Source organism: Vanellus vanellus (assembly GCF_965231255.1).
Source record: "Vanellus vanellus genome assembly, chromosome: 2".
NCBI lineage: Eukaryota > Metazoa > Chordata > Aves > Charadriiformes > Charadriidae > Vanellus > Vanellus vanellus.
The window spans coordinates 164,333,791-164,360,306 of NC_138906.1; the positions used below are offsets into that span (position 1 = coordinate 164,333,791).

At 40.2% G+C, this 26,516-nt stretch overlaps 1 protein-coding gene across 1 annotated transcript in view; it reads right to left on the minus strand.

Moving 5' to 3' along the window:
- The window catches only part of FAM135B (family with sequence similarity 135 member B), a gene marked incomplete at both ends in the record, with an annotated part of 140,068 nt that extends 117,435 nt beyond the window's left edge, over nucleotides 1–22,633 (minus strand). Inside the window, one exon of the mRNA XM_082479798.1 lies at nucleotides 22,557–22,633. Within this exon, the coding sequence (XP_082335924.1) occupies nucleotides 22,557–22,633 (77 nt within the window). The remainder of the gene's footprint in view (nucleotides 1–22,556) is intronic.
- Between the last annotated feature and the right edge of the window lie 3,883 nt (nucleotides 22,634–26,516).

Below are 26,516 nucleotides of genomic sequence, written 5' to 3' on the forward strand. Positions count from 1 at the left end.
AAGCTGCTTGCTACATATTCCAGAAGTTTATGTAGGACAGAGGAAACTTCTGTGGTCATCCATGCTGATTCCCAGAAAAACAATCAAAAATCAGCCAAACACACTATTACTTCCTATACAGACATTGGGGGCTGAAACTTTGAGGAAAAAAAAAAAAAAAAAAGCCTCTCATCCAGTTAGCTTCATGCTGAAAAAGTGAAAAGCAATACTTGTCTTGAGGGTATAGGGAGAAGGCCTGGGTAAAGGAGGCACCAGATCATGGTTTATTTCTCCTTTCCCTTTGGTGAAATAAATCAGAGGCTTAGCCATACAAAATTCTGTAACTTTACATCAAATAAGGGACAATTTTCCTTCCTTGTGGTGACAATGCTTTAGGTTACATACCTAACAGAATAAATAACATTTCACAGATCTATGACGTGCATTAGTCAAACAGCTGTGCACTGTGTGAATTCATCCCCACTTCTTTTACTGCCTATTTTCTATATAAATATATCGGTGGGTTCTTTGGCTGTTCAAACAGGAGCACATGGGAAAAGATGATAATTTTACACTTAAGATTGAAGACAGACAGATAAATTAGGCTATGGAGCATATCAGAAAAATGATCCCATTGCTATAAGCAAGTAGAGTGTGCAACACCCATGTCCATGAGGAAACACTACAAGATGACCACAAAACGTTTCAGACAAGCCGTTTGATCCCTTTATGCTGAAGAACAGCCAGTGTCAGTGGTTCACAAACGTCTGCACAGAAGCACTTTTTGTCAACAAATTTTCCTTTCATGAGCACCCTCCAAACTGTAACATCGCAGTGCTCATGGCGGCTGTAGACAGTGCTCACTGGGAAAACACATATCGGTGTAAAACAATGCTTATAAAAGATATATGAATCACTAATATAGTCCATTTATAATCTTTTCTGATACATCAGTTGTCCGTGCACCGGTGCTGGCAGTGGGTCTGCGGGGCGGCCTCTGTGGCAGGTGCCGGGGCTGCCCCGTGCCGGACACAGCCGGTGCCAGCCGGTGCCAGCCGGCTCCAACGGCCCCACCGCAGGACACAGCTGAGCCCCTCAGCCAAGCCGGGGGCGCCCCGCGGGGGGAAAAGAGGTTTGCGGCAGGGCCCAAGGCGGCCCAGGCAGAGGAGGAGGAAGCCCAGGAGGGAGCAGCAGCAGAGGGAGCCCGAGGGCGGCGGAGGAGAAGGGCAGGAGGCGCTGCAGGCCCGGAGCAGGGATCCCCTGCAGCCCTGCAGAGAGCCCGCTGGAGCAGAGGCCCAGCCTGCAGCCCGGGGAGGGCCCCAGGCCGCAGCGGGGGGATCTTTCCTGCAGGAGCTGCGGCCGTGGAGAGCCCCGGCGGGAGCAGGTTGTCCCTGAGGGACTGCAGCCCGGGGCAGGGCCCGCGCTGGAGCAGGGAGAGGTGTGAGGAGGGAGGAGCGGCCCAGAGGGGCTGCCATGGACTGACCGCAGCCCCCATCCCGCCCCTGCGCCCCCCGGGGTGGGGAGAGGGGTGGGAGGGGAGGGGGGAAGGCGGGAATGAGGAAAGTGGGTGGGAAGGGAGACACTATTCATTCTTGCTCCTCCTTTCCCTCTGGCTCAAGCCAAAGGCCTAGGAAAAGGGTGGGTAGGAGGTGGTGTTTTAACATTTGTCTTTGTTTCTTACTAGCAAAATGTATTTAAACAGCAAGAAATTAAATTAATTTTCCACTAATTGAGTCTGTTTTGCCCATGAGGGTAACTGGTACGTGATCTCCCTGTCCTTATCTCAACCCATGAGCTTTTTTATCCTATTTTCTCCCCCTGTCCTTTTGATTAGGACTGAGTGAACAGTTGGGTGGGAGTTTGGCCCTTAGCCAAGGTTAACTCACCACAGATAGACAAGGTTTGCAATTACAAAAATATGGGTTTTTTACATACAAGGGCATAATATTTCATTTTGCAGCTGAAGAATTTGCTACTATGCCACAAAGAATCACATACAAACAAGGACATTTTGATCTCTAACTCCATTGTTACAGGAGCTGGAAGTAAACTGACTCAGAAAAGAATACAAGGTGGATTATCATAAAGCTCTAATTAATTATCTATCTGAAATGTACTATTAAACAAAAAAATGGAAAATCATTCTATTGCATACTGAAGTGATCAAAAAAACTATAAAACTCAAATGTAAACTTTAAAACTAAATTGCAAGGTTATATCATTTGTGTGGTGTTTTTCTGAGAACCTACACACATCTACAAACACCAATCCAGACATTTTCTGAATTAAATTCTATTTCAAGAAGCCTCTCTGACCGAGCTCTACCACTGGCTCCTGACTGGGTATAGAACAGCCCCGGAAAAAAGGAATGAGAGTATGTGACACAAGAGCTACCAGTAGGCGGTAGGTGGTTGTTCACAGCAGCCATCACCATTCCCACCATCAGCATTTGCTTCCCACCTTTTTGGCAGTAGGAGGAACACCTTGGACAGGTCAGGGAACCTCACTTTGGATGCCAGTGGAGGTGGTAAGAAGCAGGCTTTCCTCAGCCCTCAATGCTCGGTCTAACACAGACATCGAACTAGGTGAAAGGTCTGCCTGGCAGCTTCCTCCACAGTGCCCATGACTGCTGTGCCAGGGCACAACAGCAGGTTAGTCAAACAGGACTGTGGCACTCCAATCCAGACTCCATAGCCATTTATCATAGAATCATAGTTTAGGTTGGAAGGGATGTTAAAGATCATCTAGTTCCAACACTCCTGCCATGGGCAGGGACACCTCCCACTAGACCAGGTTGTTCAAAGCCCCATCCAACCTGGCCTTGAACACCTCCAGGGATGGGGCACCCACAACTTCTCTGGGCAACCTGTTCCAGTGCCTCATGACCCTTAAAGTGAAAAAATTCTTCCTGATATCTAATCTAAATCTACCTTCTTCCAGTTTAAAGCCATTCCCCCTCGTCCTATCACTACATGCCCTTGTAAAAAGTCTTTCCCCAGCTCTCCTGTAGGCCCCCTTTAGCTAAAGGTACTGGAAGGCCGCAATAAGATCTCCCCGGAGCCTTCTCTTCTCCAGGCTGAACAACCCCAACTACCTCAGCCTGCCCTCACAGCAGAGGTGCTCCAGCCCTCGGATCATCTTTGTGGACCTCCTCTGGACCCGCTCCAACAGGACCATGTCTTTCCTGTGCTGAGTGCTTCAGAATTGGATGCAGTACTCCGGCTGGGGTCTCACAAAAGTGGAGCAGAGGGGCAGAATCCCCTCCCTTGATCTGCTGGCCACGTTTCTTTTGATGCAGCCTGGGATACAGTTGGCCTTTTGTACTGCAAGCGCATCAAGTTTCTACGATTCTCACCCCGTATTTGTTCTGCGGCTCTTTAACTTTTGGTGAAGTTAGGTCTAAAATTAATAGGGAAAGAGGAGGGCAATCCGTACCTTCCTTGCGGTACATTAAGTAATGTAGCCCTTGTCTCTAGCTAGAAGGCATAGTGGGTCTACTGAAAGCAAACTTCTCACCTACAAGGAGGCTGTAGCCTGCATACACAAGAAAGCATAACAAAGGAAGTTGTGCATTCAATAAGAGGAAATCATTCAATTCTAAATGTATTGCAGCCCTCTTTTTTGATTTTTTATTCTGAGAGAAAATCCTGTTTTAACAATAAATGCTGTCCAGTTCTGCAGACCTAAGAGGTACTCGGTATGATTCATTCTCACCCAAGCAAACAGTATACAAGGGTTCTCAGCATCTTCTGATGGTGCTCAGCATGTCCCAGGATCAAACACAGATAAATATATTTTAAGTCCAGGATTTAGGGCTGGAAGCTCTCAAGAGCTGAGTGATCTGGGTGCGATGTAAAGAAGATATAACAAAACTTTTGGCAAATGAGCACTAGCGTTAACAGGAGACCTCCCATATTTCAGTGCATTAGACAATCAGAGCCTACACTTGGCACTTGATGCTTTGAGGTAAGATTTTCGTTTGGATCCAGGTAAGCCACAACCTTGATAATTTTTATATTTCTAGCTTCTCGTAGCTTTTCATCAGATCATCTCTTCTCTGCAGAAACTTGCGATCCTACAGGCCATAAAAGCTACAGCCCTTGCATCCCTGCAGCTCTCTGACAATTCCGCCAACCAGCACTCTCTACATCTCCTTTTATGCTCACCTCAGGGGCTCTTGCCCTTTTATGCTTACCAAGGTAGCGATGCTGCCTTTTATTTAGTCCCATATCCATACTCTTAAAGCAATTTGCCCTTTACGTCCCTTTCAGACAGCATAGTAATGTAGGGGTGAAGAGGAGTAAGCCGTAGAATGATGAACAGGAAAGTAAAATTAAAGAAACATGCTTTATTGCTGGAAAAGAGAGACAGGGAAAGGAAAGGGCAGAAAAATTAGGACCCAAATAAGGACATCAGCACTTATATCCTTGTCTCAAAGGCAAGATGAAACCTTGAAAACATAGCTTACTTTAGTCTCACAGTCAAGTAGTAACCTTTTTCAATCTGCTCTTAGGTTGCACGAGCAGCTAGAGATCGAGACATTTTGTGCTCTTCTAAGTGAAGCACCTAAAAATCTTACACTGTGATAATCTCAGAGAGTTAAGTAACCCTTAACTGTTCTGGGTGCAAACAAGAGGCACTCTATAGCAGTCACTTTATAGGTATAAAAGCATATATTTTTCTGAAGGTCATTCTTTTTCCTTCTTTATTCAAACTTTTATAATATGTCTTTTTTTACCAGAATAAAACATGTCTCATGAGAATTCTAAAGTGTTTTTGTAACGTTTATAGACTGAAATGTATAAAGAGGTTTGGAGAAGTGGTTATTTACATTAAATTTTGTTAAGTTTTAGATCTCACTCCTGGAAACAGGAGACAACAGAAAATGATAGCCAGGAAATGGCTTCTCAGAGGCTGCTGCTTTAAAAAGTATGCAAATAGTTTCATATTATGATTCTCAGAACCTTCCAGAAAATTGAAAGTCGAAGTGACCTTGAAACAGAGATACAAACTGATTAGGGGCAAAATGAGTATGTCTAACCCAGTGGACCAAGGAAAGATTTTCACACCATTCACAGCCTGGCAATTGTCTAATCCCAAATGAATACAAAACCTGGGTATCTTCTAGCCATTGACCCTGAATTAGTTTCTTGAAGAAGGAGGTTTGGGGACATGAGCAAAGTGGAGATGCAGTGTGATCTGACACACAGCAAATCATGATCCCAGGACAAGTTATGACACTTAGTCCATCAAGAAAATCCCTAATTCTGCTCTCACTAAATTGGTCAGTTCAAATATCTGGCAGTCTCATACAAGTTGAACGCTTCCTATGATGGAAGAAAGTCATGCAGATAGGTCCAGTTGCATGGTCTCAGTGTAACACTTGCCTTGTCCCATGGCTATGCCTGTCTCTCTCGCAATTTCAGGATGATGTCCTGGTCCATGACCCTGGCCAACCATTGCTCTGGTACCCATTTGCCATCAATGGACTTAGTTTCAGTCATTGCTAGTGGGCTGGTAGAACAGAGAAAGGAGAGGAGCCACGTCACCATACTGCAATTGGAAAGTGCCTCCCACCAAGGCCTGACATTTACTGGGGCCCAAAGGGAATTAACACTCACTGCTGCCTCTTCTCCCCATAGCAATTTGGTTTTACAGTCCCTGCTTCACATCAGTGACCCAACACATCAGGTCTCCATGCTGCTCAGGTGCATCAGCAGGTGCAAGGTTGAAGCATCTGGCAATAGTGCACAGCGCGCTTCCCATGGGCATTCCAGAGCTGCATAAACTGAGCCCAGTGATGGCAGATTGGTACGAGAGTGAAGAGGAATTCAAAACAGCCATCCATCACAAATTCTGAGAATTCAGCATTTCTGTCTAGGTCCAGCTGAATTCTTAAGATACCTGTCAGAAAACAGAAATTTCTCTCAGAAGCGCAAAGACACCATTTCAGTGGTTTCTGCTGAAACGAAACTTTATTTGTTCTTGTTGGGTATTTTTTTGGGGTGTGTGTGTATATTCTTTGCATTCAAATCACAGAATCAGGGAATATCTCAAGTTGGAAGGAACCCATAAGGGTCATTGAGTCCAACTCTCTGTTTCTCACAGACTACCTAAAACTAAATCATATGACTAAAAGCATCTTCTAGACACTCCTTGAACTCTGACAGCCATTTCCTAAAATGTCTCAGGTGGGTTTGAGAGAGGAATTTCATCCTGTTCTCTATTGGAGCCTGATTCTTAGAATTTATTACAACTCGATTTTCTCCTGTTAAAGAGAATGGGGTTGCAGTGGTTCAGCTCTTCTCAAAATGAGGTTCTTAATTCAGAGAGACAGCCTTATTTATGAGGGTAACTCCTATGAGATGTAAACACAGATTAAGACATGACCGTGTCATACAAGTAACAAAAATAGAACTAGAACTAAAGAAAGGTAGCAATTCCCTATTTTAAAAGACTAAAGAGCTCTCTACAGAATCAGAAACAAACACTCAAACAACAGCTAGGAAATGTGGACACTTCTCAGCGTTTCATGATTTGAACATGGAGCAAAAACTGAACAGTTTTTGTATGACGAGAGCACTATTTTTTTTACAAGTTTCACATATCCTGTACAATTCTGTAAGACAATAAAAAGAAAGTGATACACCACAAAACTGTGAAAAAAAATAATGCTTGGATCCTGTTATAAATACTTTTTAGGACTTGAAGTGGAATTTTTAGCAAAGGAGAAATTAGAGCTTCACTGTCAGGCAGGAAAGGACCAGTCAAGCTTGCCCTTTCAAATGAAAAAACAGGATGTAGAACAACTGCATAGTAATCAGGACTTGGCTAAGTAATTATTAGAGCCCATATATCTAAACAATCAAATTCCAGTCCTTGAAAAAAAGTTTGAAAGCCAGCGGCAATTGATGGATAAGTAAGATATAGAAAAGAAAAAATTAATGGGATGTAAGAAATTAAGGAACTGGAAGAAGAGTTAAAACTTAAAGTAACATCAAAGATTTCTGGAATGCTTACAGAATATGAGGTAGAGGTTTTGCAAGCAGAAATAAAATAGAAGATGAATGAATACAATAAGTTTTTTATTAGAAAAGGAGCAAAACCATCAAGAATTTGCAGCTTGTGACACAGAAATCGAGAAACTGATGACACAGATACAAGAACTGGAGAAGAGAGGTACTGAAGTCTCGCAGACTGTAAGCTAGTTGGAACAACAACTACAAAAAATTAAGAAGGTGGAAACGGAATTAAAACAAAATGAAGAAAGATTACAACAACAACAGTACAATAACCTGATTCAGATGTCTGCTCTACAGTTTAAATTGGATGATACAAGGCATGGCGTACCTACAGGAGGCAGCTCTGATCAAGTGCTAAAGGAACAGTTAGAGGCAGAACAGGAAGCACTTGTGACAAGAGAGAGAGATTGCAGCCTTATTAGACCAAATAGAGCAATATAAAGGTAATTTGATCAGTAAAAATCAGGAGATATCACAGCTGAAATTGCAGTTAGGGATGCAGGAAAACCACAGAACTTCCAGCATCACGGAAGTTCGGTCAGAGAATGCACACCTGAAGGTGGACCTGGGTGTTGTGGGTTGACCTGAGCCAGCTGCCAGATCCCACCCAGCCTCTCTCTCACTCCCCCGCCTCAACAGGACAGGGGGAAACAACAAGATAAAAAGATCTTGGGTCAAGATAAAGACAGGGAGATCACTTACCAGTTACCATCATGGGCAAAACAGACTTGATTTGGAAAAAAATAATTTATTTAAAAGTAGAGTAGGATCCTGAGAAACAAAAACTAAAACACCTTCCCCCACCAACTCCTTTTTCCAAGGCTCAGCCAGTCACACTCTGTCACTGACTCCTCTCCCTGTCTTTTTCCCAATCTCAACCCTACTCCCTCATTCCCAGCTCCTCTACCTCCTTCTCCCTGCCAAGAGGTGCAGGGGTGGGATGGGCGCTGCGGTCAGTCCATGGCAGCCCCTCTGGGCCTCTCCTCCCTTCTCACACCTCTCCCTGCTCCAGTGCGGTCCCTGCCATTTATGGAGATGTTCAACAGTGTGGGGCCCAGTACAAATCTCTGAGGGACCCCACTTGTGAGAGACTGTCAGCCTGAGTAGAAACCATTGATCGCCAACTTCTGAGCATGGCCTGTTAGCCAATTTCCTACCCATCTCGCAGACCACCCATCCAGTCTGTGACTTGCCAGTTTATCTAGGCGGAGGCTGTGGGAAACAGTACTGAACACTTTGCTGAAGTTCAGTATCACATCTGCTCAGTCAGGGTCTGTGCAGACACCCTTCAGAGGAGAGAGTGCTGCTGCACTTTTCTGCAGTTTTTCTGTAACCTAAGTCAAACCATAGCTAGGTCCGCTTCCCTCCTATGTCTGAGATCATCTGCATCTTCTATCTTTTCTGTGCTTATCCATATGGTATTGTTTTCATTCCTGCTGAGGCTGTTCCTGTTTTCATTGAATAAAAATATCAATTGGATCTCAAATCAGCGTTGTATAATAGGCATTAGCAGAAGCAAGAATAAAAAGTGAGGACTCCACTGACATAAGTGAATTCGCTGTGATGGAGCTAGCTACACATTCTTATTTCTCTAACCCTTTATCCTGTTTCGGAATACAATGACTCACCTAACTTGTTCCGTCCATTCAGTGTGTATCAGATAAACTGGACTTGCAAATTGCTGGAAAGCAAAACACCTAAACATTTGGTCTGATAACACTAAACACCACCAGACTCAAGCGTCTCTGTGGATCTGGATCTTCATGCCAGCATTTAAGACACTGATGACAGATATATGAATTCTTTTAGCAAACATATGAGATCCTCCAAAAGGGAGCCAGGACTCCTCAAACCTCAATCAGAGGCTGAAAAGAATCTCAGGTGGTGCCTCAATCTGTAAACTCGGTGTTTCATTATAGTGGAATAAATGTTAATTTCATCTAGATAATAATTCTGGCAACAGCTCAATCTCAAGAATATTCTCTTCACATCAAGAACATCACAAGATTATGGATAGACTTCGATGAAGTAATCCTAATCTGTTTATTCTTTCTCTCTCCAACCAACTAAATTGGCCATCTACCTTAGAGAATTAAAGCCTCGCTGGCTCCTTTTAACTGTTTTCTTACTATCGTTAATCTTTGCCACAATTCTAAGTGCCTGAATTGAGTGTATTTCGTACCTTGTAAATTTGATTAGCAATCTTGTAAAATATAGGATGCCTTCTGACACAAGTCTAGCCTTTGCATTGGACAATCCAAAAAGCACAGGTCTATCTGAAAGTAGCAAATAGGCTTGACCATCAACTAAATTCTGCAGAGTCAAGAAGCAGCGCAACAGGTCAAGAATAACACAGCATTGCTTTCAAGGAGGGAAGCATTAGGACCTAAGAACTGGGGTAAATTTTAATGACTTCCTACTGGCAAGAAGATACAATAGAACAGTAAAACTTTAGCCATCAGCTGAAAGGACGTGAAAGTAATCTAGGTGCTCCAAAAGTCTGAGAAACAGAATTTCTCCCAGAGTTTGTCAAAAATGGTGGCAATGTTAACGCAGGAAAGCAGAGTTTGCCTGTAGGACATAAAACTTTTGATATGATGATCCATATAGGGTTGCAGACAACAAACCTTGCAAGAGGAAACTATATTCACACTGAAACACAATATTCTCTTGTGAAATACAGAGAACAAAGACAGATGTCCAAAATGCATGAATGTTAGACCCCTAGAGAGATCTCACAAACTCAACAAATAGACTGATACCAGTTTAGATAGGTGCCATTTTCATCAGTTAGGATATGTAACACAGAGAAATTGGTCACTGTTCCAGTGAGTGCTTACAGGGAGACACCACATCGCAGAGCATAGTGGAAGTGAAAAACACTCCAGTCTGATTTTTTCAGAAACAAAGCTCAAATGGTAGTTATAAGAATAGTACAATATAACTTTAAGATGAGAATTCAAGTGTTTCTGCAGGCAAAAGAGACAGGATATTATTCAAATCAGTGTCATGAGGACAAGTGATCTTACTGACTATAAAATTTGTGAAAAGTCATGGAAGTTAAGTTAAAAGAGACAGCACTGCTATGAGAATTCAGTTAAAACATGGAGCAGTGACTTCCAGAAACTTGCATCATTTGCATATTATCTGAAATAGCATACAATATATTTTGCATCATGGACTACTGGTACTCTTGATTGTTTTCCAGTTTATTGGGATGCCACATCATCACAGACAGGGCAAGTGAAGGAAGACAGCACCAACGTTCAGCATTTTCCAATAGCTTTTTTCTACTTGGAAAAAGATCCTTAAAGCAAAATTGCATCCAGAGTGCCGCCACATCAATGAAAGAGTTTTTTCTTGTTATCAGAAAGCAGAATATTGTTGGTGAGATGTGCTAGAAAATCATATATATCAATATCTTTTGGCAAACACCAAATCACAAACTAATGGGAAAGCTGGTTGTCTGTTGTGACTTGTAATGCAACTTTAATTCAATTTTGAGATGAAACGTGTATCAGAGAGTAGGGATTTTCAGAGTATCCCTGTTTAGAATTGGGTATGATAGCTTTAAGTAAGGGAACAGAAATTGTCAGAAGCTCAGGTTAGATAAAAAGTCTGGTTTCAGTGTTTACAGGCCTTCTATCCACTTTATTCTCTGAAATATTTCCTATTGTTTCATTCTCTAAAAACTGCCAATGTATTTAGCCTTTCATTAACTTCACAAGGTAGGGGAGCACTGGTGTATTTTGTTTATCTTAACATAGTTAGGGCAAGACCTAAATATGTTCATTCATCTCAAACTGGTAACTTGACCTACTGACTTAAGTAAGAGCTTGAGCTCAGTATGCTTTCTATTAAGGGATTTAGCCTTCTTTCTTTATGCATAGAATTACAGAATCATTAAGGTTGGAAAAGACCTTTAAGAGCATGGAGTCCAACCATAAACCTAGCACTACCAACTCCACTACTAAAACCATGTCACTAAGCGTTATGTCTACAAGTCTTTTAAGTACCTCCAGGGATGGTGACTCAGCCACTTCCCTGGGCAGCCTGTTCCAATGTTTGATAACCCTTTCAGTGAAGAAACTTTTCCTAATATCCAATCTAAACCTCCTCTGGCGCAATGTGAGGCCATTTCCTCTTGTCCTATCACTTGTTACTTGGGAAAAGAGACTGACCCCCACCTGTCTACAACCTCCCTCCAGGTAGTTGTAGAGATTGATAAGGTTTCCCCTCAGGCTCCTTTTTTCCAGACTAAACAACCCCAGTTCAAAAGGTTGAACAAGCCAGGACTACTCTTATCTCAGAATCTTCAGAGCCAGTCACTTTCCTTAAGCTCTAGTAGGTCTATTACATCAATTTCTTTCTCTCCACTGCTTCACAAAGCTTATCTCGTGAGGAGGCTGTGTGAGTCCTGGCCATACCTAAGCCAAAGAGAATATGTTGAACTGGTCAGCAAAAAAATCACAAAATAAATTAAAAATCCACAGCTTCCTCAGCAGACATCACTTGAAACAGTCACACTATAAACTGACTTCTCATTTGTTGCAGGACATCATTATAAAGATTTCTCATGCATAGCCAAATGGGAACAAGAGATTAGTAAAGGACAGTTCATTTTTCAGCTGCATTTTATTTGTAATACCTTTTCTTGGCAGATGTTATCCCCACAAATGAATGAATGTTCCGAAGTAACGAAGTGGACGTGGATTGATGGGAGAAATTGATCTGCATTTGTTAATGTACTTATGCTGCAGCAAGCACATTAAGTAATTAAGTGCTGAAAAAGATCTTCCCATCCAGACAGACCATATACTGAACTCCATTAATGCAAGGACAAAGGCCAGTTGTTTTTTCCATTGCATCTCAAGTGCACCTTGTCTGCAGCGTACACACCATATAGTTTGATTGCACCCATAGAATTAAAATATCCCATTACACAAGCAGTTATTATCTCAAGGCAACTCTAAAGGATGAAGTGTCAAAAAAGAGTAATGGTTTTGAGTTCCCAACATAAGCCACGTTAAAAGGATCTGGTCTGGAGATTGTGTACAATTTTCCATTCTGAAAATTAAACTTTGGGATGTTTTAAGCTGAATACAAAAATATCTGCAAAATAAAAGTCAGAGACACTCTGGAACAAATTTTTCCCATCCTCAAGGATGTTTTTTACTATCACAGCATCTGAGTATTTGTGGTTGTACCCTGTTAAGAACAATATTCTGTGATATTATTACTACTCCCATATTTGTAGATAATAGCTGATGAGCTAAAAGCCTGTTCAAGCCCGCCTCAAGAAAATGCCCAAACTCATTACTCACTCCAACAAATAATAACAGTCATAGATCATTTGGATTTGGAACAGTTACATTGAAATGCACCTTACAAAACTGTGCAAAAGTGTGTGGACAGTATTGCCAAGCGAGGATTTCTTCAAGGGGAAGGGAAATAGATTTCTCTTCATAGGGCAGGGAAATAGAGCTGAACCACAAGGCAGTGCTTCCTCTCTGAAAATGATGGGCACGGGGACATAAGTTAGGGACATAACCGTGCAGGAAATTACTGGTGTGTTTTTTTTTTATTCAACCCGAGTTTGCATAGCAATGTGAAATTTTTCATGTACAGTTACCAGCAATCATTAATACAGAGTTGAAACCAGGCATGTGCAATATCAGACGCTCTTATATGTGCAATATCTGGACAACATGGTTATTTAAAGCAAACACATGTTGGAGAGCCCAGAAATGTTATATTAATTTGAGAGTTTATGAGTACTCCAAATGTCGTTTTCTCACTTCCCAACCCATATGGGCCAGATTCACCGCTTGTTCTGCTCCCATTTGGTGCCCGTGTAGCACAACAAGAACTGGCTGAGTCATATGTCAAGAAAGAGTGTGCTCACTTTACTTCGGTCACCTTTCACACATGGGTTTACAGCTGATTTTTCTTGGTCCTGAACACTAGAATTAAAACACTAGGTATTAAAACAAATAATTTTAAAGTACACACTGTACAACATTCAGAAAATTGGCCTCTATTTAGTCATAGATGTCAGGGAAAAAATGTTTAAGTATAATCTAGTGAATCAGTACATTCAATCCCTAGCTTTCTGTCTGATCCTAGTCTTCTAACAGCTTTCTCAGCGTTTTCTTGTCTGTAGAATATAAACAGTTAGGACTTAAGAAAGACATTTTGAAGGATACGTAAAAGTCGTAAAGTGATTTCTGATTCAAAGATAAAAGGTGGTGATATTTATGCAGAGCACAGTTTGGTATAGATACGCTGACTACCCAGATGGAAAGCTTTGTACACACCAGGAAAATCAGAAGTCAAGAGGTAAGGATACAGACGCAGAGGGCATTCTACTTGCTCCCGGAAGGCAAATATTAAAATATATCATACAGACAGTGCTAGCCAAGAGGAATGTCATGCAAACAGATGGGATCCACTCTGTTGGGAAATGAAATGCAAGGTGTGATGTCACATTAAAATCTTGGGTAAAAATATAATTAAAAAGAGAAGAAGAAACTAAAATGAAACTTTTGGGATTTAGCCAGCTTTTAATGCTCATCAGTCATTAAGCTGGAAGACAGCTCATTCTATCATCTTTGACATTAAAAATTGACCATCGTAAGATTTTCTTCAAAGCTCTTGGTGTGCTTTGTGCATTTTTATGAAACCAATTCATAAAATAAAAATATTTCTGAAAGCAGAGATCTTAAATTTAAAGCATTTTCCTCTGGTGTATCACAGAGTGGCTTTGATCACCACTAAGAAAGTTAATTAAGTTCTAACTTGAGCAAAGCAAAGGTTTTCATTTAATGGGCTAAAATCATGTCTTTGAGATAAATTTCTACTTGAATCAATAGAGTTTATACAATAAGTGGTTGCTTTTCATTCGTGGGTCTTCTGGAGACAGCTGTGATCTTCATTGATGCACTCAGGTCTAACTATTTCACCCTCTGAGTATTTGTGCTTAATTATATCATGGACAATTGATGACACAAACCCCATAAATTCTTAGAATCAGGTGGCATTAAGTGCAGCATTAAAAATTGGGCTCCTTCAGGATGTGACACATTTGTTGAGGAACTGGAAAGAATAACATCAAGACTTAAGATGTGAAACATTGCATATAGATGAGAAGCAGAACTTAATTTTATTGGTAAACTGCATTTCTCAGCTAAAATCACTTTTTAATGTTAATCAAATAAACCTATTTTGTGCTGTAAGCTAAATGGCTAGATGAATTACTGGAGACCATGGTGCTGATGATAAATCACTAAAACATAGTGCCTACTGCAAGGGCTGAAACTAAGCCATGCAGAAAAAAGCTGCACAGGGTTGTTTCAAGGTCAAGGAAGGCTACGGTCACACTCACCCCGGAGTCAGGGAATCGTTCAGGCTGGAAGGGAACTTGCGCAGTATCCAGCTCAATGCCTGCTCAAAGCAGGTCCAGTTATTGAATTTGGACCAAATCGTTCAGGTCCATGTCCAGCTAGGTCTTGAAAATTTCCAAGGATGGAGATTCCCCAGCCTCTCTGAGCAGCAAATTTCAGAGCTTGATTATCCTCATGGTTTTTTTGTTTTGTTTTGGTTTGGTTTTGGTTGTTTTTTTTTTTTTTTTTAAATCTTGCAACTGGGAACTGTAGGAAGGGACCAAGTCTAGCTGTTCTCTCAACAGCTTGTCCTATATTTAAAGACAAGATTTGCTGCTGGTGATTATGCCATGCTTCCTCTAGGGATATGCACAGTGTGTAACAACGTGATAACACATTCTGAACACAGATAACTTCATCTGACTCAATTAGTTGCTGTTTGCAAAGTGCTTTAGAGAGGAAAAGTGCCAAAAGAGCTGCAAAGCACCGCAATCACCCTCACATGAAAACTTGGAGAATTACTTCCCATTCCCTAGAAATTGCACACAAGGAACACAGTGTTTTTGTGAAGGATCTCATAGTTATTTTATTACCGGAGCTGCTCATTCAGTAATTTCTGGCACCCTCTCTTGTTTAGAATAATTGCACTGACACAGCCTATGCTGGTGTCATGTTTCTGGCTTGTTCTATTTAAGTTCAGTGATTTAAAACTGTGTCACTTCACTTGTCCTTAACTAATAAAATGTTGCAGTACATACACATATATCTTTTCACATGCCTGAGGGCTTAGAGACTCCCTTCTCCTACACACACACACGCATGCGTGTGCACACACACACAGAGCTGAGTAATTCCCAGTGGTAGACATGGGTCCATCTGTAACTCTATGAATTAGGAACTGCAGTCAACATTTGAAGTGTAGCTGTGTATAAATGTAAATCATTGTAGGTGAAATTGAAGCTGCTTTCTGGGCATAATTCACTCAGAAAGTCATCAAAGCAGCAATGTAAATGTCACTTGGATTAGGGTGATATTTGGTTTCCTTAGAGGAGATAGTGTCCAGATGTTAAGGGACCAAGGTTTATTTCTTGGTCAATCAAATACAACACTTAGCCATGTTCGGGGTTTTCTTCTTTCTTTCTTTCTTTTTTTTTTTTTTTTTTTTTTTTTTTTAAGAAAAAAAAAGACCTGCAACACACTTCCTTTCCACTTTGCCAACAGTGATTACCAACAAGGGATTCTTTAACTAGCAAATGGAACCTGGAGTTAATATTTTAAAAATATTTTTAAAAACTAATAAATGTGAAATTATTTTTGAAGCATTGGGATACAACCTTCCATGGGTTTTGCAGCAATCATGAGCATTAGAAGGCTAATTTTAAATAGTGCAATAGCTTCTAGTCTAATTGCCTGACCCCAGGAAACACGGCTTTAAGAAAAAGGAGTAGGACCCGTATTGAAAACCTAGACATTACCAAAGGCTCAGCTACAAACTCTTGCACAGATATCTTACTAGAAATGTCCTTGCATGATACTAGGTATCACAAAGATGCTGCTTTGGAGGCATGAGTTACAGAGGCACACTGCTTGCCAGCCTCTAAATCAGAGAAGACGCAATCCAACAAGCCGATGGAGACTCCCATTAATGTCAGTGGCTTTGAAGAAGGCTATAGAAGCCTGATTAACATAAAATGCGACATGGTTTTAATTGATTTGCTGAGTGCTTAGCAGTCTTGAAAACTGAGGCTGGAAGAACAGTGAAACCCTGCATTTTCTGAGATGTAGAGGTTTGTATTACTTTATTCAGCTGTTGCAACCCATTGCTGACAAGACAAAGTGTCCATTCTGCTATGGTACTATGGTACTGACTTTGTCTAAACGCCCAAGTGTTACACCTTTCTTTAGTTACAAACATCTGCATAAACACACCAGCCGACAAGCTTTTTTTTTTTTTTTTAATCCCATTCAATATGAGATTCTTATACGATACTCATCACTAACGTCTGAGTAGTGTTTCCACAAAGAAAAATGTCTGTCATATAATTTTCCTTTTATTCTTTCCCCTTGGGTAGAAACTTGATAAAGTAGACTGTTCTCTATTTTAACTCTAATACCCTGTGCACTCACAAACACACTATTATATGCTCTTGTCAGAAATAACAGATCAATTCTAAGATGCCTGACCCTTGGAGATGATCCCCTGTGCTGTTCACAGCACTGCTCCAGTCAGGTCACAGAGAAGGGTTGATCCTCCATGCAGGTGCATTTTCCATTTCTGACACAAAGTTCTAATTTGCTAAAAAAAAAAAAAAAAAAAAAAGAAAAGAAAATTGCTGATCACCATGTTCAATCCTGAGCTTAAGGCCTTGTCTAGATTCTGATCACAGGCTGCAAACCACTCTGAAACAGAAAGTAAGTTATCCTCTGCTTTGTAAGTCAGCTTTCTATACGATCCAGTGTCCAACATGCTCACAGTAACCTGCGGGGCTGAGGAGATAATGTGCAGTGTATTGTAGCATTTCCCTCATGGAGACATTTCTGCAGGTCAGACGGACTGCCATTAGGACATCAGAGCAAGAGGGTATCTATCTCCTGTGCAAACAGAGATAGTGGGAATGTCAGTCATACCTGTTATGGTTATTATCAGCAAGCAGCCTAGGGACAGTCCCAAGCTGTGGGCCAGACAGTTGAGTTATGGGTACATATTTCTATCTCTTTCATCAAAAGATAGTGAGCCACACTCTACAAGAAGCTGTTGTCTAACGGCTAACTTGTGTCTTGCTTAGGTTCACCTCTCCTTTTTCCCTGCTACTCACTCAACCATTGTAGTGTGACACATTTACACACAACAACTGGATATGCGTATTCACTGTGCAATGTTGTTACTTGATTTTACATCATCTGGTTAATTGTACAGTCAGCAATTATTACATAAAAATGGCATAAAAGACACAAAGGGAACAGACCACAGTAAGTCACAGAAGAAGAAGCTCCAGCAGGCAAGACACAATTTTTGTCACTGTACACTGGCTGCATTTCAGAGGACAGACTAAGGTTCTCTGCCACATCTAGCATGTGGAACGTTCTTTCAGGGTCCTGAGTCTTATCTATCAAGGCCCCTTATTTCTGAATCTAGATTGTATTAATTCCATGATATTGCCTTGGTTAGCCAATGTGTTAGATAAGTTGGCCTTTAGCTGAGTTCTCTGTAAGTGAAGAAGTGACACAGAAGAGTTACATGTTATTTAGGGTAAGATAAGTCAGAGTATTGCTTTTCTGAAGGAGGAAGATAAGTTCCAGATATAAGAGTATCCTACTTTCCACTGACTGTTTTGATCATCAGTCAACAGAGTTTGTTGAGATGCTGCTCTTCACCTGCAGAACAGTCTCATATCTTCAGCTTCTCTCTAGTTTCAGTCTTTTCCCCCCGCCACCAGCACTGGAGATCCCACCTCTGTTCAGTAGACACAGGGTGCCTGAAAATTAAAGGTGGCTACACCAATTAGCCAGATGAGAGGTTTGTCTTCACCAAGTGTCATGAAAACTGATCATACGTGATTCTCCTGAATTTGGACATTTGCCACACTTTGGGACATTGATGTTTAACTTACTGAACACCAGCTCCTCAACTGCTTTTATGAGTACAGGGTTGTGCTACACTATCCATCTTGCTGGTTTGTTGCAGCAGGTTCTCAACTAGCACCGCATGACCAGTGTCAGACCGTCATTTTTTTGTTTCTTTTTATTTGGAAGATATCTGATGCTGCCTTAAAGTGAAGGTCTGTTAAGAGTCACAGAAATAATGTCTTCATGCCAAGAAAAAAAGTCAGTTCTGTCAATCTGTTCCAAGTGACAGCACTCATTATTCCAGAAATGCATCACTTCAGCATGCCTGTTAGCCCTCTTTTCTTTTTTCTTTTTTCTTTAAACATAATTTATATTAAAGAGAATACATGCATCATAAATGAACTAGGTATCTATTGTCAAAATGACATAGATTTATAATCCAAAAGTGATTTGTATTTCATTACAGGTAAGAAATTTGAAGAAATGCATGTTGTTATGAACAAAGTAACAGGATTGGCCTCTGTCCTAGACTTTCAAATTATTATTTTTTTTGCATATCCTGACACTGTACCTCAAAGGCTCCAGGAAATAAGGTCTGAACCTCTGAATGCCATGTGTATTTTCCAGGTATTCGTCCTGACAAGAAAGGCATTGGTTGATTGCCGAACCCATTTGCTGAGGAAGGGTCCTGCTGCATTTTGTCTCTGAAGAGGATGATTTCATGACTAAATACACTGAAGCACTGTTTTCCATCTGGTAGGCAACAGGGGTGTTTTGCCACATAAAGGCTTTGTCTGTTTAGGCAGAATATCGTGTTTTCAACAGCTCTGAATGCTACTGATACTTGGTTTGATACTTGTAGGGTTTTGGAAACTCTGCGACCACTGATCTTTTCCCCAGAGCAATGTTACATTCATTTTAGAAGAAGCCAGTCTTCATTTTTTTCACTCGTTTTTAATCACCACTACCCCTTACACACATAAACCACCAGGGTAAGTGTTAGACACTTAAAAATTGCAGCCTGGAATTTGAGGAGTGAAAAGACTGATAAGCAGTTTATTCAGTCCTGTGATTGGTAACTAATGACTTACCTTGATCTTTGTTTTATAATACATGATTGCCAGAATCCCAGCATTATTAAATCACTATTTCACCTTCTTTGTGCCCTCTATTCCCTCACAGATTCCAAAAGTTACTTACCCTCTGAAAGCAGTAGTCGTGGGCTTGGTTTTTTTCTCCATCAAATAGATTTTGAAAAGCTTTAAGAAAAGAAGGTGAAGAAGGATTGCTTCTGACAGAACCAGACAAATCAATTAATTGATCTCTGGCAGTCAGGGATAATTTTATTTCCTACTCTATTAAGGAAAATCAGAATCAGTTAGCTAATTTCGCTAGAGAAAATATCTGTCACCAGTTATTAAGCAGCACATGATGGAGAGAATTAAGAACAGAAAACTTATTTTTTTTCTTCCAGCAACTGCATTACCTAATACTCAACCTTTAGAACACTGGCATCAAAAAGCATTGCCAATCATTTGGTTTGACCAAATAAAAGGTTCTTTCTTCCCTTATAGTAGCACCTATGGCATTTAACGTTTGATGTCTATAAATACTGACACTGTTATGTTTGTGCTTCAAAAGAAGATAAATTTAACACTAACTGACCAAAGTAAACTACCTGCAACACATAATGTACTGATGACTGTTCCTGTTATATATGCCAGAAATGTATAACTGTAACAAATATTAAAACAAACAAACAAACAAACAAACAAACAAACAAAAAACAAACTAACTACTTTTATATTGGAATCTTTTTTCAGTATTAACTATTCATACAGGTTAAGAAACATGATTCAAATATGACAAGGTGTAATTTAGATAGATTAAGGAGTTTCCATTTCTCCTGGGGAAAGAGAGGTGGCAACTGGCTGTGTGTGCGTGCAGAATTCAAAATAGCTTCCGGTGCAATCAGAAATAGAACAGGACCATTACCGAAGGCCTAACATTTTAAAGCACTTTGACTCTGTGGCTTACAGCCAGCAGATCATGTCTTTAATCAAGTTTGATTATTAACCATCACCTAACGGCTCCAGAAGGGCTGATTCTCCCAGGATTCTCTTGCTATACCTTGTTGATTTATTTATGCCTTTATTTGCATGGAGTGCCCTTCTCCGAAGGGCTCACTGTTGGCCCAGCCGTGCTCTCCCTAAAGGTACTGTCCTTAGAGGGAGAGTTAACCAAGACTAAGTGTTTTGGAAAACACTGTCCTTATTTCTGCACAGTTACACAGCTCCAACCGAGGAATTTCAACCTTATGTCAATTAGGCATATAGTAGCAGGACTGCTATGTATTTGTGGAGATACAGAATCAGTTTTTTTATTATGTTTTTTTTCTTTTGTTTTTGTACCAGAGTATTAATAGGAAAAGTAAGCAACATAAATTATTATCAATACTAGACATTTTCCTTGCTTTTGTTGATAAAAAAACACAGCATGTTAGGTTCTCACAGAAATGAAGATTTATTTCAGCTCCACTGCTATCCTGACGGACAACCTTTCGTAAATCCCCTTTCTGGCCTTCATCAGGACAGAATGATATTGACTCAATTTACAAGGCACTCAAAGAAGAGAAACACTAGTTAAATAGAAAATTCCCATCATTATTACTTCTACCACCCTCTCATCTGGGGAGACCATATGTCAGTCCAAGGTATCCCAGATGTCTGTAGTGAATATCAACAATGGCAATAGCGGAAAAAAAAAAAAAACGTGCCCAAGTTAAAATGAAATTTGGCAAGCTTATCTAGTCCTTTTCTTCACACTTTCTTGCTGCAGTGATAGGGGCTGCTGGGTACATGAAGCCAGCCAGAGGATACTGATCAGCAAATATGAGACACAATAAAGGTTTTAGTTGGAAATGCAAAAGTTAAAACTATGGAAGGAAAGCAAATGTAATAATATGCAGGCTATATAGAAAGAAAAATTACAGTAAACAAATTAATGCAGTATAACCCATAGTACCATGTGTTTGGAATATTAATCAGTAAAGCCAGGTAAGCACCAGTGGGGAAAAAAGCAAGGGTAATTAGGAACTCATTAGTGTGACAGCGGAATATATTATCTGTGTTAGTGCTAGGTTTACCCCGACACCAGAGATTTGATCTGACTGTCAATGCCAAAGAAAGCTTTTTATAGAAATTATTGAATGCAAAAGCAGACCAATATGACAAAAAATAGGCAGCTCGTCACACTGTAACGTGAGAAGTGGGAAGACTCCTGGCTAACCATTGAACATCCTACCGCCTATGTCCGAAAAAATCACTGAACTCCCAGATGGGTGTGGAAAATCAAAGACATTACAGTGATCATCAGAAGCCAAGAAAAAAATCTATAGTTATGCCTGTCTTCTAAGATCATAAGGACCAGAATACGTAGATTTCCTTTGTAACTTAGATAAACCAAACACCTCAAGCACAAAGGATATTTTTTTCCTGTTTAACACAAGTACTTGGTATAGTCAGAATGCTTTCTAACATAAAGTTGGTGGGTATTCGCTTGGAGATGTGAACAGAATGACAGATGTCAGCTGTTAAAACAAAGTGTTTCCTTCATTCAAGTTCACAGCATCTTTTCCACATAGTTCACCTCAGTGAAAACAAATAACAAAATGCCTGTATGCAAATGGAAACAGCTCCACTTAATCCATCCCAATACCTGAAACATTCCATAGTTTTCTTGCTTGAAATGGTGCTCGAGATGGACATATCAGCTGTGAACCACACCTGTGCCAAGCTAAGGCTCAAAAAAGATCTACTGTGCTGTACATATAGATCCTCACAGATGAAAGAAAATAATATTCCACTAGACCCACTCTTGTCCATTAAGTACATTCTTTTGACCCATCTGAGTCTTCCGGTCTCCTCAAAAAGTGTTTCAGGATCTTGTCTTTTCCTCACTGAAAAACACCTGTGGGGTCCAATATGCAAACAGAGTAACAACTCGCACTTGGTTAGGCTTCTCCGATTCACAGCCACCGGGTTGTTATAAAAGCTATTGGGAAGAGAGATGCAAAACAATAGGGGCAAAAGTTTCAGTAAACCAAAAGTTGTACATGTTTGTGAAAAAAATCAACGTGGCCACCAGAACCGGAGCTTTAGGCAAACATGAGTATACATGTTCCCTTTTGAAATGGTGGGATTCAGCTAAATTTTATTAAAAGAATACAGTCATTAGATTTATGACCCTAAAATGGATGTTTTTTCATTATGGTTCAATGCAGCTATCATTTAGCACAGAGGCTCAACACCAGTCCAGAAGCATTTAAAGCAGCTATCGTACTTCTATCTGAACAGATGCTTAAAATAATTTGGATCATTATAACACTGTATTACAAAAACAAGTCAGTCAGTCTCACTTCATAGTGAAAGTAATGTACATTGATCTTCCTTGACAGCAATGAAAGCCTAATGACATCCTTCCTGGTCCCGAAGATTGCATGAAATATAACTGCATTTGGCAGAAAATAACCTGTTTTGTAATTTAACTCCTTTCTGTAAACTGCTCCTCTGTAATCAGCTGCAAATTAATGGAAACATCAACTCACCCTCTCTGGAAGAGGTCCACATTATGGAATTTGTGTAGCTCCACAGAAAACTCGACCGTTCCCTGGACCTCAGACATGATTTTTTCAGGTCATCACCTAAACAACACATATATACAGGCATTATAAACATTTGAAGTATTTTGCTTACCAAATCCATGGATGGATTACTGTATTTTCTTCAGCATCTTGGGGTTCATGCAAAGCTTGAAATCAACTGAAATCAACTGGAATCTTTCCAATAACATCACTGGGCTCCATCTTCAAGATCAAAGCAGTAATTAAGAGAGGCAAAAAGTCTAATTAAGCCTGAAGACAGAATGATAATATTATGGAAAGTATAAGAAGCAAAAAGTAAATAACATATTATGTACAAGAATCTCAAAGCAAATTTTAATTAACTCTCTTGCTACTCTTGTACGGGAAATTGATTTTTTTATTCCCATTTTACCAAATGGCAGATATCCAGGGTCAGCGCAGCTCATTTCTGTAAAAGCACAGGCCAAAAAGACAAAAACTCCAGACAGACGAGAGCAGAATTCAGAATTCTCTCGCTTTTGACCCCTCCTATGACTTAACTAAAGTCCCGGAAGGGAAGCTTCTGAGGGAATCTGAATAATTTAAAGACTAATGAATGGAAGAGATTCTTCTAAGGAAAATATTGGCAATCAAAGCACCTAATAGGCCACAGCAGTCAGATCAAGATTTTGAAGCGTTACAGCCATTTACAGCTAATATCTCATACGTTCATTGAATCACAGAATAATTCAGGTTGGAACGAATCTCATGAGTTCATACCTTACTTAAGGAAGCTTTGCGAAAGTAACTTTCCAAACCAGCACCATTTAATACACCAGTGTAAACCCTTAACATTTCCCTAATAGCAGCAGAGGCAAGCCAAGGGCTTTTACAGGTTTTGGACAGATTTTGAATTTTCTATTTACCCTTTCGTCCTCTTCTCCCTGCAAGTCTACTTCAGGCAATCTGCAAGCTGTCTGGAAATTGTCTATAGCATCATTGAGAAGACAGAGATCTGATTTGTTTAATTAACACATTGATAAGCATCATTTTGTTAGCTGTTTGACAGCAGTCAAGTACAATATCTGAGGAAGACCCACATACGGGTTATTAATAATTCCCTGTTTGAGACATACAGAGCTTTAAGGGGACAACGGGTTCAGACTGAAAAGTGGAGAATTTCTCCATATGTGCTAACCAGTAATTTCCATGGCACTCAAAGATTTGATCATTTTTTCCAATGCAGCAGAGGAGTTTGATACATGAAGTCCTCAGATAAGCATTAGGCTGTAGCTTTCTGATAAGTCTCAATGCTCAAGTTCTGATTAGTAATTTTCCAACTGACTGGCTTATTATACCCATTATTTTAAACTATGGGTTTTTTCTTCTGGCTATCCTCTCAAGCACTGCTATTTTTCAAAAAAGAGCTCATTCCAGAGTTAAAAGGTTGTTGATTTTTTCATTCACAAAACAAACATTGCAGATGTTGACTCTGGAATGGCAAGAACGGGATGTAAGATGCATGCAACGTATATAATATATGTCGATAACTGTGAGGAAGAAAATAAGGACAATTGCTAAGCTACCCATCTGATATGCCTCAAAGGTGAGGAACTCTGCATTAACTTGTGTTAGGCCATGATTTAGGAGCAGTGAAGGTAAACTCAAACATTATAATTTGACAAAGTACTATTCTTTTTTTTTTTCTTTTTCTTTTTTACCCTTCCATTTGAACATGAATGAGACTAACCTTTTCTTGTTTTGGCTTTCTGCATGAAGGAGTTCTATACTGTTTATAAGGCCTGTATATCACATAGACACCTGGTTATGTGTGTGATAGCCTTGTCTGAGTGTACAGTATCAAAGCAAAGCAGACTGTGTGTGGGAAGCCAAGGGGAAATCACACAATACCATAAAGAAATACTCTGACAAGTTATTTAGCCTTGAGGAGGGTGCTAATTGGAAGAATCGCCTCGGGATAAATCTGCGTGTTGTGCTGAGGCATATTTCCCTAGAGCAAAAGCTCAGGATCAAAGGAAACTCCATGCTTTTGAAGACACCAGTTTAAAGAGGAGAGGTATGAATGGATGGCCAACCAGTCCAGACCAGCACCAATATTGTCAAAGACAGAAAGAATGATGTGAGGCTAAGGTTATCTAGGGTAAATGAAAAATTAAACTCGTGGAAATACACACACAGGTCTTCACTGTATTTACATTTTATTTTGCATGATGTAGACCTTTTCAAAACAAATATAGAAGAATTGTCCTGCAAAAGAAAAACCTGTTTATGTAACTTTATTGCCCTCACTGATCACCAGAATGAGAGAGTGAATAGCTACTACACCAGGTTGGACTTCCATCCATCCCACCACCACACCAGAGGATCAGAGCACGTACATTTACGTCAGATGGCGATACGGACTAAGGCCCCAGCAGCAGTGCCTGGTACTTCAGGGAACACCCAACACGTACTAAAAGGGGCCTCAGGTGCACCTTATCATCATGGCACTTAGTAAGGTTCAAAAAACACTGCTCAGAGACATGGGCGTCATGCTTCAATGAAAGAAGCTATGAAATATGACAAAACAAGCTGCAGACACCCCTGGATCAAGAAAACACAGGGGCTTAAAATGATGCACCAAGTTTTCACTGCTGTACCAGGTGCCTGCTTAAAGGAACCTCATCATAGCCCTTCAAAATCCAGGGCTTGTGAAGGACCTCTGATCACCCCTTACTCACTCTTCACAATGTGGGACAAACTTGACTTATAAATAGAGGAGCAGCCGGTAAAAATAATACTGAAGTGAAGGATGCCATTACATCAGCATTGTAAACACAATAGGGAACGTTGCCAATAAGGAATGTTGCCAATACTGAAGTATCATCAATTTATCTAATATGCAGTTCAAAGAAAAATAGAGGTGAGTCTTGGGAAGGCTTTAGTACATTGTTTTTTCTAAAATGCCTGTTTTTAAGTCAAACTCTGCATTTTTCAGACAGAGAACTGAAGACAACACTAATCCATGTGAAGATACTAAAGCAACATGGGAAGTGTTTTGGTCATATGCTTCTGTAAAAGCAGTCCCCATGATCATTCTCATCACTCCAAAGCACTGGATTGCTTCATAAAGTGCTGCCGTTGTCACTGGTTGTGCTGTGCTGTCCTACATGCACCAGGGTTACGAGTCAGATCACCACTTTGACAGTTTGTCCTTTCCACTAGAGTTTGTGTCCCAGCAAGAGACAGTCAATTTTGATTGTCATTTCACTTGTAGCAAGAAGACACTAACTGAAAATCAAAATCCTTTCTATAAATAAAGCCCTATGATAAAAAAATATATTTTAATGATTGGAGACTGTCTCACTTGCATTTTTAGAATAAGACTTGATTTTACTCCCCATATCTCCATTGTTATCAGTAGAGATACCTTCTGGATTGGAGATTGTTCAACACATGATACTGGCCAAACTGCAATAGCTTTATTCATCTTTATTCTCCATTGCTCTCCGTAATTTTTTTGACTCACAGTATTTGTGTTAATGAAATTTTAGAGATACTGTCAACTGACTGAGCCCCCTGACAGCAGGTGATTAGTTGGTTACATACCATACACACACAACTGTTAAACACCTTCAAGCTAAAAATGACTCTGACAATTCCCTGCTGAGATAGCAATCAAGCATCCACCCAACCAAAGGGAGTAGAGGAAGGTGAGATGGGGACAGAGGAGGGTGGAAATAAGGACAGGACACTACATACTCTGTCATTCCATGAACTTCCTAACATTTGTGCAACTACATCTGAGTGAAAAATAAACCAGACATTTATTTAGTGCTTTCGCCATTCTTGTCCATCTCCATCATAGAATCCAGGAGAAAAAAAAAAAAAAAGTAAAAGAAAAAAAACAAGAAAAAAACACCAAGGACAAAAGAACAAAACACA